Raw genomic sequence first — 14,459 nt, forward strand, 5'->3', positions numbered from 1 at the left:
ATCTGGTAAGAGTCACTAATACTCAATAGGTAGATCCCAGGGTAATTACTAAAGAGCCTGAGTAGAAATCGGGGAGATGCAGGGCACAGTTTTGAGGCCTGTACAAAGACTTTCATATGCGCTCCTGGAAAGGAAACAAATGAGGAGTTTTGAGACCCATGTGATCCCTGTGGCAGCATATCTGCTACGGGTCCTCATGCCCAGCTGTGCACACAGACTTGATACAGATGGGTACCTTCACTGGATACCTAGGGACCTTGCAGAAAAGGCAACAAGGGTCATCTGACATGGAAGAAAGGGGTGTGTGTGTGCGTGTGTGCATGCACCCATGTATGAGTGCACAGAGGTATGCATCCTTCCAGAAAGAAAACAGCTAAGATGGGAAAATGGACTGAATTGTAACTGCAGATTTTTCACATGGCTTCTCTTTGGGGAAGGAAAGACAACGTTTACAGAGATTCTCTCCTTTTCACCCACAGTAGTGCTAAGAGAAGCTGGGGAGCGGAGGCATCAGGGCCAGCCCAATCGGCCCCTCGCCCCAGTCAAGGAAGGACAGTGGGAACTCAGGCTGTGCTCCCTTGGCTGAGGTGCCATGGCCAGACTCTGCCCAAGCCTACTGCTCCTGGTGGCCGCTATGGCCCTTGTGTCCGGAGGCGTCCATGCCTGGGGCTCATCAAAGGTGGTGAGAAAATACGAAGACATACCAGAAACCTATGTGTACGTGCAGCAGGCACTGTGGTTTGCCATGAAGGAATACAACAAGGCCAGCAAAGACAAGTACATCTTCAAGGTGGTGAAGGTTCTGAAATCCCAGGAGCAGGTTAGTGGACATTTGCTTCTCAGTTCTCTGCATGTCTGTAGTTGTGGTGTGATCATTATCCGTGGATTGGTACTGAGACCAGGTAGTGGAAAGCAGGTCAGAGATGTCTTTAGCCAAATATATGAATTTAATTTAATCTTTAAATCCTTTATTGTTCTGGGATGAGATAGAAAATATCCGTTAAAATAACTTAAAGTTGGTTACAGTTACAGCATAGGTAAGAGCCCAGAAGGGCTCTTAAAGAGACCAAGTTTGGAAAACTTTGGGCTAATATCACCAAAATGAATGATGACAAGGATAAATTATTATACAGTGAACAAGCAAAGAAACTGCAAGCCCAGCTTTCATTGATAAAGAGAACCAAAACAGGGAAGGGAAGGCTTTTCTTTATAAAAGAATGCCTACTTATAGATGTAAAAGAATATGTAACTAGAAAATCACCTTTTGCAACCACCATTGTAATAACTAATTCAGGCAAAGATCATCAATAAATCCCACAACCACTGGGTGAGAGAATACTGGAGAACAAATTTCTGCAGAGGTTACTTAATTGATCACAATGGTGAAGAGATGCACTTTCTGGTGAACGCCTCACTCAACAAATACGTACACCAATACTGGGACAAACCGACACCCACGTGCCCCTGATGCGATACCACTGAAAGGACACAACACCACCTGCTTATGTTATCCTTGCACAAAAAGCATAGCCTAAATGTAGTCACGAGGAGCAATTCAACAAATCCATAAGACCACTTAAGGATATCGATGTCACGAAAGACAAGAAAAAGCAGAGAACTTGTTCTCAATTAAAAGAGACTTAAGAACCCTGACAATAAGTGTAATGTGTGGTGTTGTATTATCTCTTGTATTTAAAAAAAATGATAAAGAATGTTATTAGGGCAATTGGAGGAATTTGAATTGGGCTATATCATAGAAAAGAACATTGAGCCAATGTAGTATTCCTGAGAAAGATGATTGTACTGTGGCTATGTAGGAGGGGGTCAAGACACGGCTGGTGGTTGGTTGATGGCTCTTGAGTATGATTTAAGTCAGTCTGTTTGTATAATTTGAAAATATCCTTCAAATATAAAGCGGTGGTTCTCAGTTTGGTATGGGTTTTGCTTGGAAGGAGAGTTTGGCAATACATGGAGACATTTTTGGTCATCAGAACTGAAGGGCGAACGATTCACATCTAGTGGGTGGAGGCCAGAGATACTGCTAAACACCCTACAGTGCGCAGGGACCCCCTGTCCCTCATTCCCTCAAGAGTGATCCAGCCCCAAATGTCAGTGGTGCTGAGGTTGCGAAACTTGATATCCAGTCATAATGAAGGTCCAGGTGTACATATGTTTAAAAAATGGAAGCACACATTCCATATCTTGCATTTCTAATCTGAGTCATCATTACTGAGGGCAGTTTGCTCTGTCCTTTCATACATATTCGATATACTCATTGCCCTAGTTTCCCATTTTCTAATGTGGCCAAGACAGGAGGACTATTCAGTGGCTCATAATGAAAACTTAAAGGTCGTCATAAAATCACACTTAAAATTTTGCCTACTGCACCCATTTTGTTCAAATGCCTGGGCAATTTATCTAGAATTTCTAAAATGTTTGCTATACTTTCTGAATTATCTTTTGTTATCCTGGGGTCAGTTGTTGTGTTTAACATGGTAATTCTCTTTCATATGTTCTCTCCCCTAAGTCTTGTAAAACTTGTTTTCTTCTTGTTCATGTTTAAAAAAATAAAAGTCTACATTTACCATTGTGTGGTTCCATGGTCCCACGAGGCACTTCTGAATAGAGGACAATGGTCAGTTCTGCACAGATGAAGAAGATGCCCTGGAAGTCGGGGATTTTGCAATCGCTAGTCTGGAGAGAAGCAATACACTTTAAGCATATCTCAGTTCTGGGATGTCTTTTCTGTTGACTAGACATGAAGATGCTATAACCTCTGCTGTTTACTTCCCAAGCTCCAATAAAGTTCTATGGAGAGTAGTTTTCTTGCTTTATCTTGGGACAGTTGTCATTGCTTTAAAATTAAATGCTGTAATGAGAGAGAGGGAGGGATGAGAGAGACAGAGACGGAGAGAGACCTAGAGATATTTCAAAGTAAGAACCCTCTCCCCAAATTACTCCAAAACTAGAGAGGGTCATTAACCCTAAGTAGACATGTTTATTTATAAGAGATGACTATTAACAGTATGCATTCTTTCATGATGCCTAATTTTTAAATTACTCTGACAGGTCACAGATAGTTTGGACTACTTTCTTGAAGTCAAAATTGCCCGAACAATGTGCAAGAAATTTTCAGGAGAAAATGAAAACTGCTTATTACCACAGGATCCCAAAATGCAAAAGGTATGTGCCCAAGACAGGGGGAATAAAACTGATAACCCCAACCCTGCTTTGATTTTCAAGTTTCCTTTTTAAACCCCCTTCTGATCATATTCAGAACTGAGGATGGCCAGGTTCTAGACATAAAACACTGTTTTTATTATATTTTGCTGATACCACTTCTCACCCCTGCCAACACACACACACACACACACACACACACACACACACACACACACACACACACACTGAGTGGTTTTAAGCAACATTCTTCTGCTATCTGGGCTGGGTTATTCTCCCTGTGTTGTGTGTTGGGGTAGAAATGCTCCAGGTGGCTGCTCTACTTACATGTCTGGTGTCTCAGCTGGGACAGCTGAAACAGTTGGGGGCTGGCTGCCATCTTTCTCACTTTGCTCAGGGACTCTTCAGGGGGAAAACTTGCATGGTGATCAGTTATCCTGGTTTATCCAGAACTAAGAGGTTTCCTAGGATGTGGGACTTTCAGTGCTAAAACCAGTGAAAACCTGGGGAAACTGGTATGACTTGATTGCTCTACATTTGTGCTTCCTACAACACGCTGGTCCCAAGGAAAAAGAAGCAGCCACCAGTCCTCCTCAAATCTTGTCTTGAAAGTCCAAGAATGTCCCTCTTACCACATTCTTCTAGTCAAATTAAGGCACAAGGTAAGCCCAGACTCAAGATGAGTCTGTGGGCAGAGCACGATGCATATACTAGCAGGAAAGGAATTTGATGGCAAGCATCTTGGTGGTCATCTGCCAGACAGTGCTTACCCAGTAGAGAGCATGGCCTGACCAACTTTATAGGCTTGTGATTGCTTCGCAGCCGGTAATGCTAGAAGGAACTTTCCTTGGCTGGTTCCAATAGTACAGCTGCTGTATGGAAGGCCTTGAAGTTCTGGAACAGTTCCCAGACTCCCAGTCTAATGGCCCCACATGCTCACTATGGTTTTATATGTTCAGCCTCTGCTTCTTTATGTCACAGATGAGAGACAATCCCAGCTGGGTCTGAGTGTAGCCAGGCTTCATGCCCAGATGGGCATCTTCACGAATGAGCTGGTTCATCTCTCAGCCTCAGTGAGAAATTTCCTCACTTTCATCATATTGAATTAAGAGGGACATTTTGGGTTTAAATTTAATCTTTTTAAGTATGCATAAATATTTTCTAAAAGTATTATACTCCTAAAAATATAAGTGACAAAGGTGATGGCATGCTCCTCTGGGCACCTTGAGGACCTCCTAATTCTGTTCCCTCCCTAGGAGTAACCACCAGGATCATTTGTGTGGATATCTGCACAATAATCTTACCACTAATTTGTATAAATTGATATAGTCTTTCTTCTTCTTTTCTTAACAACTGCAGAAGTGCTATGTGTATTTTGATGTAACTTCCTCGTTCATCTTTTCATGTTTGCCTTGGCAATATTTTCTGACTTTTCACTTTCATAAATGAAGTTGTAGATATTTATCTATCTATCACCTATCTTTCTGTGCTTTGTGTATATTTCACCTACTTACTACAGACTTAAAGCTGGCCCAAGACATGGATGGGTAAGCAGATTAGCAATTGCAAAAAATTGCCTGACATGCTCAAATAAAAAATATCTTCATATTCTAATAAGTAGTAGGCATCACAGCAAGACACTAAAATGCAAGTGTTTGGCTCCATCCAGAGAAAGAATACATTATAAATTATTAGAAATTTTTTCAATTAAGTAACACTTCAAAAATTCTGGTAGGTACTAAGAATGTTGTATCAAATACACATGTGCCTGCCACACAGATTTTATAGTTGTTGTCATTTTATGACATTAATTTAAAATATTTACTTTAATGAGTAAAATTTTATGCATCCATCCTGCTCCCCCCCTCAAAGATTACCACTCTCCTAAAAATTGGTGAGTGATGTTCCTATCCTTTAAATTTTTTTTATCTATATAGAGTTTCGTGTGTTTTTCAAAATTTACAAACATCTTGGAACTTTCTCGTGTTTTTTTTTTTTTTTTTCTTTCCCACTCAACAATATGTTTTGAGATTTACACATGTTGGTATAATCTGCTATTGTTTTCCTATGCCAAATGACTTCTTGGGGAAGTTGATTATATATATATACATATATAGATATGTACATGTATATGTGTGTATATATAGGTGTATATGTATGCTAAAAATGTTTCTATTACTGTATACTGAGCTCTTACATAAGTATATTACATTGTGTTTAACCGTTTCCTTACCTTGAGCATTTTTTGTTGCTTTGTTTTAGTTTCTGTATCCCTTTTTCTTGAATTTATTGGGGTGACACTGGTTAATAAAACCATGCAGGTTTCAAGTGTACAACTCTACATGTCGTCTGCATACTGAGCCATGCACTCACCTCTCAAAGTCGAGTGTGTTTTTGCCACCACCATTTACCTCCCCTTTGCCCTCTTCCACCCCTGCTCAACCCCTTCTCCCTCTGGCAATCACCATACTGTTGTCGGTGTCTGATTCTTTTTTCTTAATCCTTTTACCTTTTTCACCCAGTCCCCTAAGCCCTTCCCCTCTGACAGCTGTCAGTATGTTCTCCGTATCTAGGAGTGTGTTTCTATTTTGTTCATTTGTTTATTTTGTTCATTAGATTCCACATATAAGTGAAATCATACGGTATTTGTCTTTCTCTGACATTGGTTGTTTTAAACTTTTCACTCTTTTTTAAATTGCATTTTTTTCATTACCGTTTATCCTCCTTACATCTTCCTAATTTTTACTCTTAACAACGATGCTGCAGTGAAAGTTGTGGCGCGTGCTGCCTCTTCCTAGCGGTGATGCTGGGAGTGAGACTGCCATATTGTGGAGCACACGAAACTTCAACTCTTGTGACACGCGACTTCAATTTTACTTTCCAAAGTGGCTGAACCAGCTTATCTTCCTTCAGTGGTGTGTGCAACTAGTCATTTCTCTTGGACTTTGCCAACACTTGGTGTTACGAGTCAAAAATTTTTCCAGTCTGACGTATGTGAAAGGTTATCTCCTCATCATTTCACTTTGGATCTCTCTGATTTCTAGTAAGTTTGAGATGCTTTAGTATTCCTGATGATCATACAGGTTTTCACTTCCGGGACTGGCTTGTTAACATCCTTTGCTCTGGAGCAAAGGGTCCCTGTCAGGTGCCATAGCCTTAGTTGGAGGAATACAACCAACCTGCTCTAAATCCCTGAGCTCGTTCTCCTCATGCCTCCCACTTCCCTGCCTCTATCTCCCTTGGCCAAACCCAACTGGAAACCGGTGGATTCCCACATGGTCTACAGAGGTCAAGGGGCAAGTATGCCCACTGGGACACCCCATAAAGGTTTTTAATCTTTCAAGACATGCTGGATAGAGACTAGAAGTGTAGACCTGGAGGGACAAATAGAGTAACTCCGGCCTGGGGGCAAGTGTGGAGACAGCAAGATCTATTATGAGTCTATTGGAATAGATCAGATGAGGGATGATGTTGGTTAGGATGGGGAACGTGCTCGGTTCTAGATGTCTGTGAAAGGGTTGGCTAGAATATGCTGAAGGACTGGCCATGGAATGTGAAAGGAAGGAAGTCAAGGGTGACTTTAAGACTTGTAGGGTTTGGAGGCAGTTTACTCTGTTGGTTTTCTCTTATGCTCTCATTCTGCATAGTGAGTGCTCGTCATTCAGTAGACTTCCATCACCTTGCTCACGTTCACTTACCATGTGAGATTCCTCCCTGTCTCTGCTTTTGCAAGGGGTCCTTTCCTGTTTCATAGAGCTCCTAGAGATTTGAGTTTATCTGTTTTCTTTATTTATTGGGGTCTAGAAAGATGGAAAGAGTAAGTATGTAGGCACCTTAAAAATAAATTTTAAAACCTTATGTAGTAGTCCCTCTCTGTATCGCGGTTCACTTACTGCAGCCTCACTGTATCGCGGGTCTTTAAAAAATATTACATTTAATTATTTATCACGTTTTTTTTTTTTTTTGCTATATCGTGGGATTTTGCGGTATTGTATACGTATGTTGTTAAAGGTACATAGGTTTCAGAGTGTAGAATAGATGTGAGGTTCCTACTTTGCCCAGGGCATGGGGACAGGGGGGTGCAGTCTAGAATGTAATACCCGCGATAAGTGAGGGAATACTGTACAGTTTTAAATAGTTATTGACCTGATTCATTTAATGTAAAAATTTTGGAAATTTTCAAAAGTATTAATAGCGTAAAACCAACTATAAGTATCCTTATGCAAAGTTTACCACTCTCAATATATTGTTAGCCTCCTACTCCCCCCCTCCCATATTTTATACTATATTTGTATTTTTATGTAGCTGAGGATCATGGTGTACAATGTTCCATAGTTTAGAATTTTATTTAATAATAAACTCCAAGGATTTCCAAAACTGTAAAATTATTCAAAAGCATTATATAGTGAAACCACTTGATTTTACTTAATGTTTCCACATATTATTTAACCAATCCCTGAGAACTGATTAATCTTTTATAATTTTTACTTATTATAAACAGCGGTTTAATGAATATTCTTTTTTAATTTATATTTGTATGTATATGTATCTGATTATTGTTTCCTCGTAGGCTAAGTGTCCGCAAGTTGAATTACTCCCTCAATATTTTTCACCTCCTAGAGGTTTTTAATAAACATTGCTAAAATGTTCTCTATGATTGATCTTGATAATTGAGTTTTTAATTCTTCTGCTTCATGAGTGTTTCCTGTCTGCCTTGACTGATCCAGAAGTTAAACAAGTAGTTAACTCTCTGATAAGCTCACTCTCTCCTCCCCACCACTGCCCATCCTGAATGCCCACCTGGCCTGGACACCCCTCCAGCCTGGCCTTAGTCCTTCAATGGACTCTCTGTATTGCTGGTAGCTTGGTCCTATTTTCTCCCTCACACTGGTCCCTCAGTCATTGTATTTTATGTGAGTTCAATTCTACTTGATGCTGCCATTCACACTTTCATTAATGTAATGGAGGTTTCCTACTTTGTTTTTATCCCAACTGAATAAAATTTTTAGGAGAGAGAAGGGACACAAGTCAGCTTATCCCACACTGTGAGCCTGAAGCCCTGTTTATTCTGCAGGCCCTGGAAAGAGTGCTATGTGTCTCTGTCCAGCCTTTGACTCTCATCCCCTTCCCAAGGGATGCAGGACCCTGTACTATTCTTCTTGTGTTGCCTCTCCTGGGAAGGATCCACTGGGTCCTCCATGCAGCATGGGGGTCTCTGTGTCTGTGGGCTGCAGGGAAATCGGTGTGATTAGATGGGGACCAGAGATGAGAGCAAGGATTTCTGAGGAGAGGCAGTTCCTGGACTATCCTGGAGCAAACAGAGCCACATCCATGATGCCTTCAGATCACAGGGAACTGAACTGGCAGGAGTCCATCCTAGTGAATGAGGCTGGCTCCTCTGCAATCAAGTTCCAGGTCAACAGCTCTGAAGTCTGTAGGTGCATGGCTGGATCAGACCACCTCTTGGTATTCCTGAAGGCAAATCCTCACACCTTAAAATAGGAACTATAAAGAAAATTTTCCCCCAAATTTCTTCCTTAAAGCTAATTACTCTTTTCGTCTGTTTTAGGTGTTTCTTTGCACCTTTATTGTTGCATCCAAGCCCTGGAAATTCGAACTCACTGTGCTGAAGAAACAATGCAAAGATGTCTAATTACCTTCTAGCACATTCAGCCACTTTCATTTTAAAGAAGCAAAGACGCTTGCGGAATATTTAAATAACACAGCTGACCCATTGACTTCCTTTCTGTGTGCTCTTTGCTTTCTGGTGGCCTCTTTTCTTTCTTGTGTGCTCTTCAGGGGCTGATGCTGAGAATGCGATGTCTTTTTTTCAGTGCTTTTTACAGCCTCTTCTAGTTGGCTAATTCATCTCCCGGCAGGAACAATCTTCTACTGAGAATGGGAGAGAGTGTGAACTTGTTTCCATGTTTCACCAAACTGAACACAAGTTACTTTTTCACTGACAGCTTTCTGAAGGACTAAACGGAAGACCTAGCCCTCAATTGCTTCAAGATGGTGGGTAGTTTCTGCAAGGTTCTGAGGGTCTGGTTGCCTTGAGGGTGTCCACTCATAGATTCATCCATGGATTTCCTCAGAAATCTTCCTACCTAGGACTTCTGGGAAGACATAGCCCAATGGCTTAGAAACACTTTAAAACCTCAGATCAACCTGGGATAGAGTGGGTCATTTGGGAATTTGTGTTTTACTTTTGGTTTTGAACTGAGGCAGAAAAAAACACAAGGTGGCGGTGCATGGAGAGTAGGCTGCATTTGCGTGTGCATGTGAGTGAGCATGCACACAGTAGGATGTATTATCTAACAACCCTGCCTTTAGTAACTTAAGCAACTTATTTTTGTCTCTCATGGTGTCTGTGGGCCAGATATATGGGAGTGGCTTGGCTGGGTGGTTCCAGGTGTCACCTCTCATGAGGTTACACTCAGACATCGACAGCACTGCCCTCACCTGAAGGTTAGTTTGGATGGAAAGACCAACTCCCAGGTGGCTTACATTCATGGCTGCAGGTTGGTATTGGCTGCTGAAAGGGAGGCCTCTGTTCTCCTCCACATGGGCCTCTCTCAAGGTCTGCTTTGTGCTTGGCATGGTGCCTGGCTTCCTTCAGAGAGAGTGTTCTGAGAGACAAAGAAAGAAGTCACGATGCCCTTTGAGACCCCACTTCAGATGTCACACACCATCACCTCTTCCTTGTGTTATTCGTCACCCATATTAACCCTGGGTCAGTGTGGGAGGGGACTTTACAAGGGCATGAAGACCAGGAGATGCAGATCAGTGGATGCTGTCTTGGAGCCTGGCTAACACAATGTGCGTGAGTGAGTGAGTAAGTGAGTGAGTGTGTGTTTAGACGTGGGCTAGGCTGCTGATGGAGGATAACATGGCCAGATAGAGGCTCTTTCTGAAACTTGGATGTGGAGAAAAGGGAACCCTAGTGCAATGCTGGAGGGAATGCAAACTGGTGCAGCCAATGTGGAAAACAGTATGGAATATCCTCAAAAAATTAAAAAATGGAACTTCCTTTTGACCCAGCAATTTCACTTCTGGGAGCATGTACTAAGAATCTCAAAACACCAACTCAAAAGAGTTTGCGCACCCTCATGTTCATAGCAGCACTATTTACAGTAGCCAAGGTCTGGAAACAGCTCCAAGTGCCCATCAGTAGATTCATGGATTAAAAAATTGTGATATGTTTACACAATGGAACACTACCCAGCAGTGAAAAAAGAAGGAACTCTTACCTTTTGTGACAGCATGGGTAGATCTTGAGAATATTGTGATTAAGTGAAATAATCCAGTCACTGAAAGACAGATACCAAATGGTCTCACTTATATGTGGAATCTAGTGAACAAAGTAAACTAACAAACAAAATAGAAGCAGAAGCATAGATGTATAGAAGAGACTGACAGCTGTTGGAGGTAAGTGGGCAGTGGTAGATGAAAGTCGGAGAAAAGATTAGCCAAAGAACATTTATGCATGACCCATGGACACGAACAATGATATGGGGATTGACTGAGAGAAGGGTTGTTTGGGGCTGGGTGGAGGCAGGCAAAGAGAGGAAAAGCTGGAACAACTGTAATGGCATAAACAATAAGATTTTTTTTTTAAATGTCCATTGAAACTAACATAGTATTACAGGAAAATTTATACTCACAAATGCCTTTATTAAAAATCCAAAAATAATTTTAATAGAATATATAGTAAAGTAGAAGGGTTAGATTAATGATAAAACAAAAAAATTCTAAAATAAAAAAAAGCGAGGTAACCAACTCAATCAAATATTGGGAGGAAAAAAATAGGAAACATTTAGCAGGAACTGTCAGGAGAACAGAGAAAGAGAGAGATTATAAAATATTATTAATAAGAAGGCAGACCACGAAAGACACAAAGTAAATATCAATGTGCATATAATAAAACTATTTCAAGGTTAAGAGTTTTTAGACTTGACAGCACAGCATGATCCATAAAAGAAGTGTTAATAAATTAGTGGTCATTCAAATTAAAAAGTTTTCCTCAATGGAGGTTCATGTGAAGAGAATTGAAAGTGAAGCTAAAGAGTTGGAGAAAATATTTGCAAACCCCATATTCAACAAACAGCTAGTGTCTAGAAAATATAAAGGACTCTGAAAACTTAACAGTAAAGAAAATAAATCTAATTAGAAAATGGACAAAAGCCATGAATAGACATTTCACCTAAGAGGATATACATATGGCAAGTAAGGATATAAAATGTGTTCAGCACCACTAGCCAACAAGAAAATGCACATTAAAACACACAATGAGATATCACCATGTACTCAATTAATAAGATAAAAAACAGTGATGACAACAACATATGTTGGCAAGAATGCAGTGAAACTGGATCACTCATATATTGTTGCTGGGAATGAAAAATGATATAGCCACTCTGGAAAACAATTTGACAGTTTGTTATAGAACTCAACATGCAATTGCACTCTTGGGTATAGATCCCACTGAAATGAAAACATGTTCACACAAAAACCTATACAGATGTGTTCATAGCAGCTTCTTTGGTAATAGGCCTAAACTGGAATCATCCCAGATACCCTTCAACAGGTAAATGTTTAAACACACTGAAATACATACAAACCATGGGATACTACTCAGGAATATAAAGGAGCAAACTACTGATACACACAACAACTTGGACAAATTTTCAGGGAAATACTCCGATTGATAAAAAAGTCAACTCCGAAGGTTATATACTACATAATTCTATTTATATCTTGAAATGTAGATTCTGTTGTCATTTTGGAATGATAAAATTATAGAAACATAGAACAAGTAAGTTAGTGGTTGCCAGGGGGTAAGGCTGGGAAATGGAGAATGGGAGAGGGGGGAAGGGAAGGTTGGCGTGGCTACGAAAGGACAACGTAATAAATTCTCATAATGTTGGAATTGGTGTTGGACACATGAACCTACAAAGCAATGTAATTGTGTAGAACCCCATTACACCCACACGTATACACCCATAGTACAAATGCTACCGGGGAAAATATGAATAAGACAGGTTGATGTATCAATGTCAGTATGTTGGTTTATGGTGTTTTATTGTAGCTTAATGAAATGTAACATTGGGGGGAAACTGGGAACGTGTACACAGGGTCTCTCTGTATTATTACTTACAAATGCGTATGAATCTACAATTATATCAATAAAAAGTTAATTTAAAACACTACATTTAAGCTGATGCATTTGAAACCTGTGGCAGAGAAGATCTCTGTGCTCACTACACCTTTCCTCTTCCTGGAAACACTGGAAGATTCCATCTCTCAGCCTTCTTTGCAGTTATATTCGGACAATGTGAGTGAGTTCCCACCAATGGCATCGTGAGTGGAAGTCACACCCCTCAAGGTGATTAAGGGCAAGAGTAAGGGTGCATATTCTTCCTCTCTCTTGCTCATGTAAATGGAAAGAAGACATTTCAAGACAGGACTTGTCAGAGGAAATCACATCAGATGCTGAAAGAAGTAGCACTGGGAGAGAAATGCCACGGGGAGCTGCCTGACATGTGTTGGAGTTACGTGGGTCAAAACCAAACCTTTGTTGTGTTAAGCCACCTGATATCTTGGGCTTAGTGCTTATAGCAACATTACCTATCCTACCCTAATTTAAAAAAAAAAAATTTTTTTTCAGAGAAGTACAATGTTCTAATATATACTCATGAAAAAACAGAGAACCTAAATATCCTAACATTTTAAAGTTAATTTGAATTGACTGTCCACAATTCCTCCTGCCTTCCCCTGAAACAAGACAAAACTACCCAGACAATGGTCCTGACACATTTTACCAAATTTTCAAGGAACAGGTAATCTCCTATCTTATACATATTTTCCCAGATGGCATAAAAAGGTGTAAAGCACCCGAAAATATTTTATAAGAGTGGTGTATCTTACTATCAAAACTTGGCAAGAACGATATGAGAACATAATGTGTAGATTAATCTACCACATGTAACATAACTACTCAAACGTTCAGCACATCCTAAGAATGGGGCACACCTGAGCAGGAAAAAAAAAAAAAAAAGCCAACGCTCTATGACCCAGCCTAGAATTTATCCCATGACACAAGAATAATTCAGTAAAAATATATTGATATAATAAATGAGAAAATCATCTTTATCTTTTAAATTTTATTTATTATTATTTTTCTATTACAGTTGTTCCATTTCTCCCCCTTCGCTCTCCCCTACTCCACCCACCTCCCTCTCTTTCACAGTCAATACCCACCCTATTATTCATGTCCATGGATCATTTATACCAGTTCCTTGACTAGATCTTTCCCCTTCTTTCTCCCCTTTCCCCCCTTCTCTCTTCCCTCTGGTTGCTGTCAGTCTGTTCCTTTCTTACATGATCTGGATCTATTGTGCTCATTTGTTTGTTTTGTTCATTAGTTTCCTGTATTGGGTGAGATCATATGATATTTGTCTTTTGCTGCCTGGCTTATTTCACTTAACATAATACTCTCAAGTTCCATCCATGCTGTAGCAAAAGGTAGGAGCTCCTTTTTTTCTTTCTGCTGTGTAGTATTCCATTGTATAAATGTACCACAGTCTTTTTATCCACTTATCCACCGATGGGCACTTAGGCTGTTTCCAGCACTTGACTATTGTAAATAATGTTCCTATGAACATAGGGGTGCATAGGTTCTTTGGAATTGGCATTTCAGGGTTCTTAGGGTATAATCCTAGTGATGGAGTCATCGGATCAAAAGGCAGTTCCATTTTTTTGTTTTTTGAGGAAATTCCATACTGTTTTCCATAGTGGCTGCACCCGTCTGCATTCCCACCAACAGTACACTGGGGTTCCCTTTTCTCCACATCCTCACCAGCACTGTTGTTTGTTGATTTGTTAATGATGGCCATTCTGACTGGTGTGTGGTGGTATCTCATTGTGGTTTTAATTTGCATCTCTCTGATGGCTAGTGATGTTCTTTCATATGCCTGTGGGTGCTCTGTATGTCCTCCTTGGAGAAGTATCTGTTCAGGTCCTTTGCCCATTTTTTATTGGATCATCTGCCTTCTTGGTGTTGAGCCATATAAATTCTTTATATATTTTGGAGATCAAACCCATGTCCGAAGTATCATTGGCAAATATGTATTCCCATACGGTTGGTTCCCTTTTCATCTTGCTGATGTTTTCTTTTGTTGAGCAGAAACTCTTTAGTTTGATGTACTCCCATTTGTTTATCCTTTCCTTTATTTCCCTCACCCTAGGAGATATATCAGCAAAAATATTGCTATGTGGGA

The 14,459-nt window shown here is 40.3% G+C and overlaps 1 protein-coding gene across 1 annotated transcript; it reads left to right on the forward strand.

Annotated features, from left to right (window-relative positions):
• Positions 1 to 592: 592 nt before the first annotated feature.
• On the forward strand, positions 593 to 8,833 carry LOC150003060 (cystatin-13-like). The gene is made up of 3 exons (XM_090285174.1): positions 593 to 820; positions 3,070 to 3,183; positions 8,750 to 8,833. The coding sequence occupies exons 1-3, from the start codon at positions 593 to 595 to the stop codon at positions 8,831 to 8,833; spliced, it is 426 nt and encodes a 141-aa protein (XP_090141300.1).
• Positions 8,834 to 14,459: the final 5,626 nt, after the last annotated feature.

This window comes from Furipterus horrens, unplaced genomic scaffold (assembly GCF_987537825.1).
Source record: "Furipterus horrens unplaced genomic scaffold, mFurHor1.1.pri manual_scaffold_8, whole genome shotgun sequence".
NCBI lineage: Eukaryota > Metazoa > Chordata > Mammalia > Chiroptera > Furipteridae > Furipterus > Furipterus horrens.

Coding starts and splice junctions, on each gene's coding strand:
- LOC150003060 (XM_090285174.1), top strand. CDS start 593: ATGGCCAGACTCTGCCCAAGCCTACTGCTCCTGGTGGCCGCTATGGCC. Junction 821..3,069: donor TTCTGAAATCCCAGGAGCAG/GTTAGTGGACAT, acceptor TTACTCTGACAG/GTCACAGATAGTTTGGACTA. Junction 3,184..8,749: donor AGGATCCCAAAATGCAAAAG/GTATGTGCCCAA, acceptor CGTCTGTTTTAG/GTGTTTCTTTGCACCTTTAT.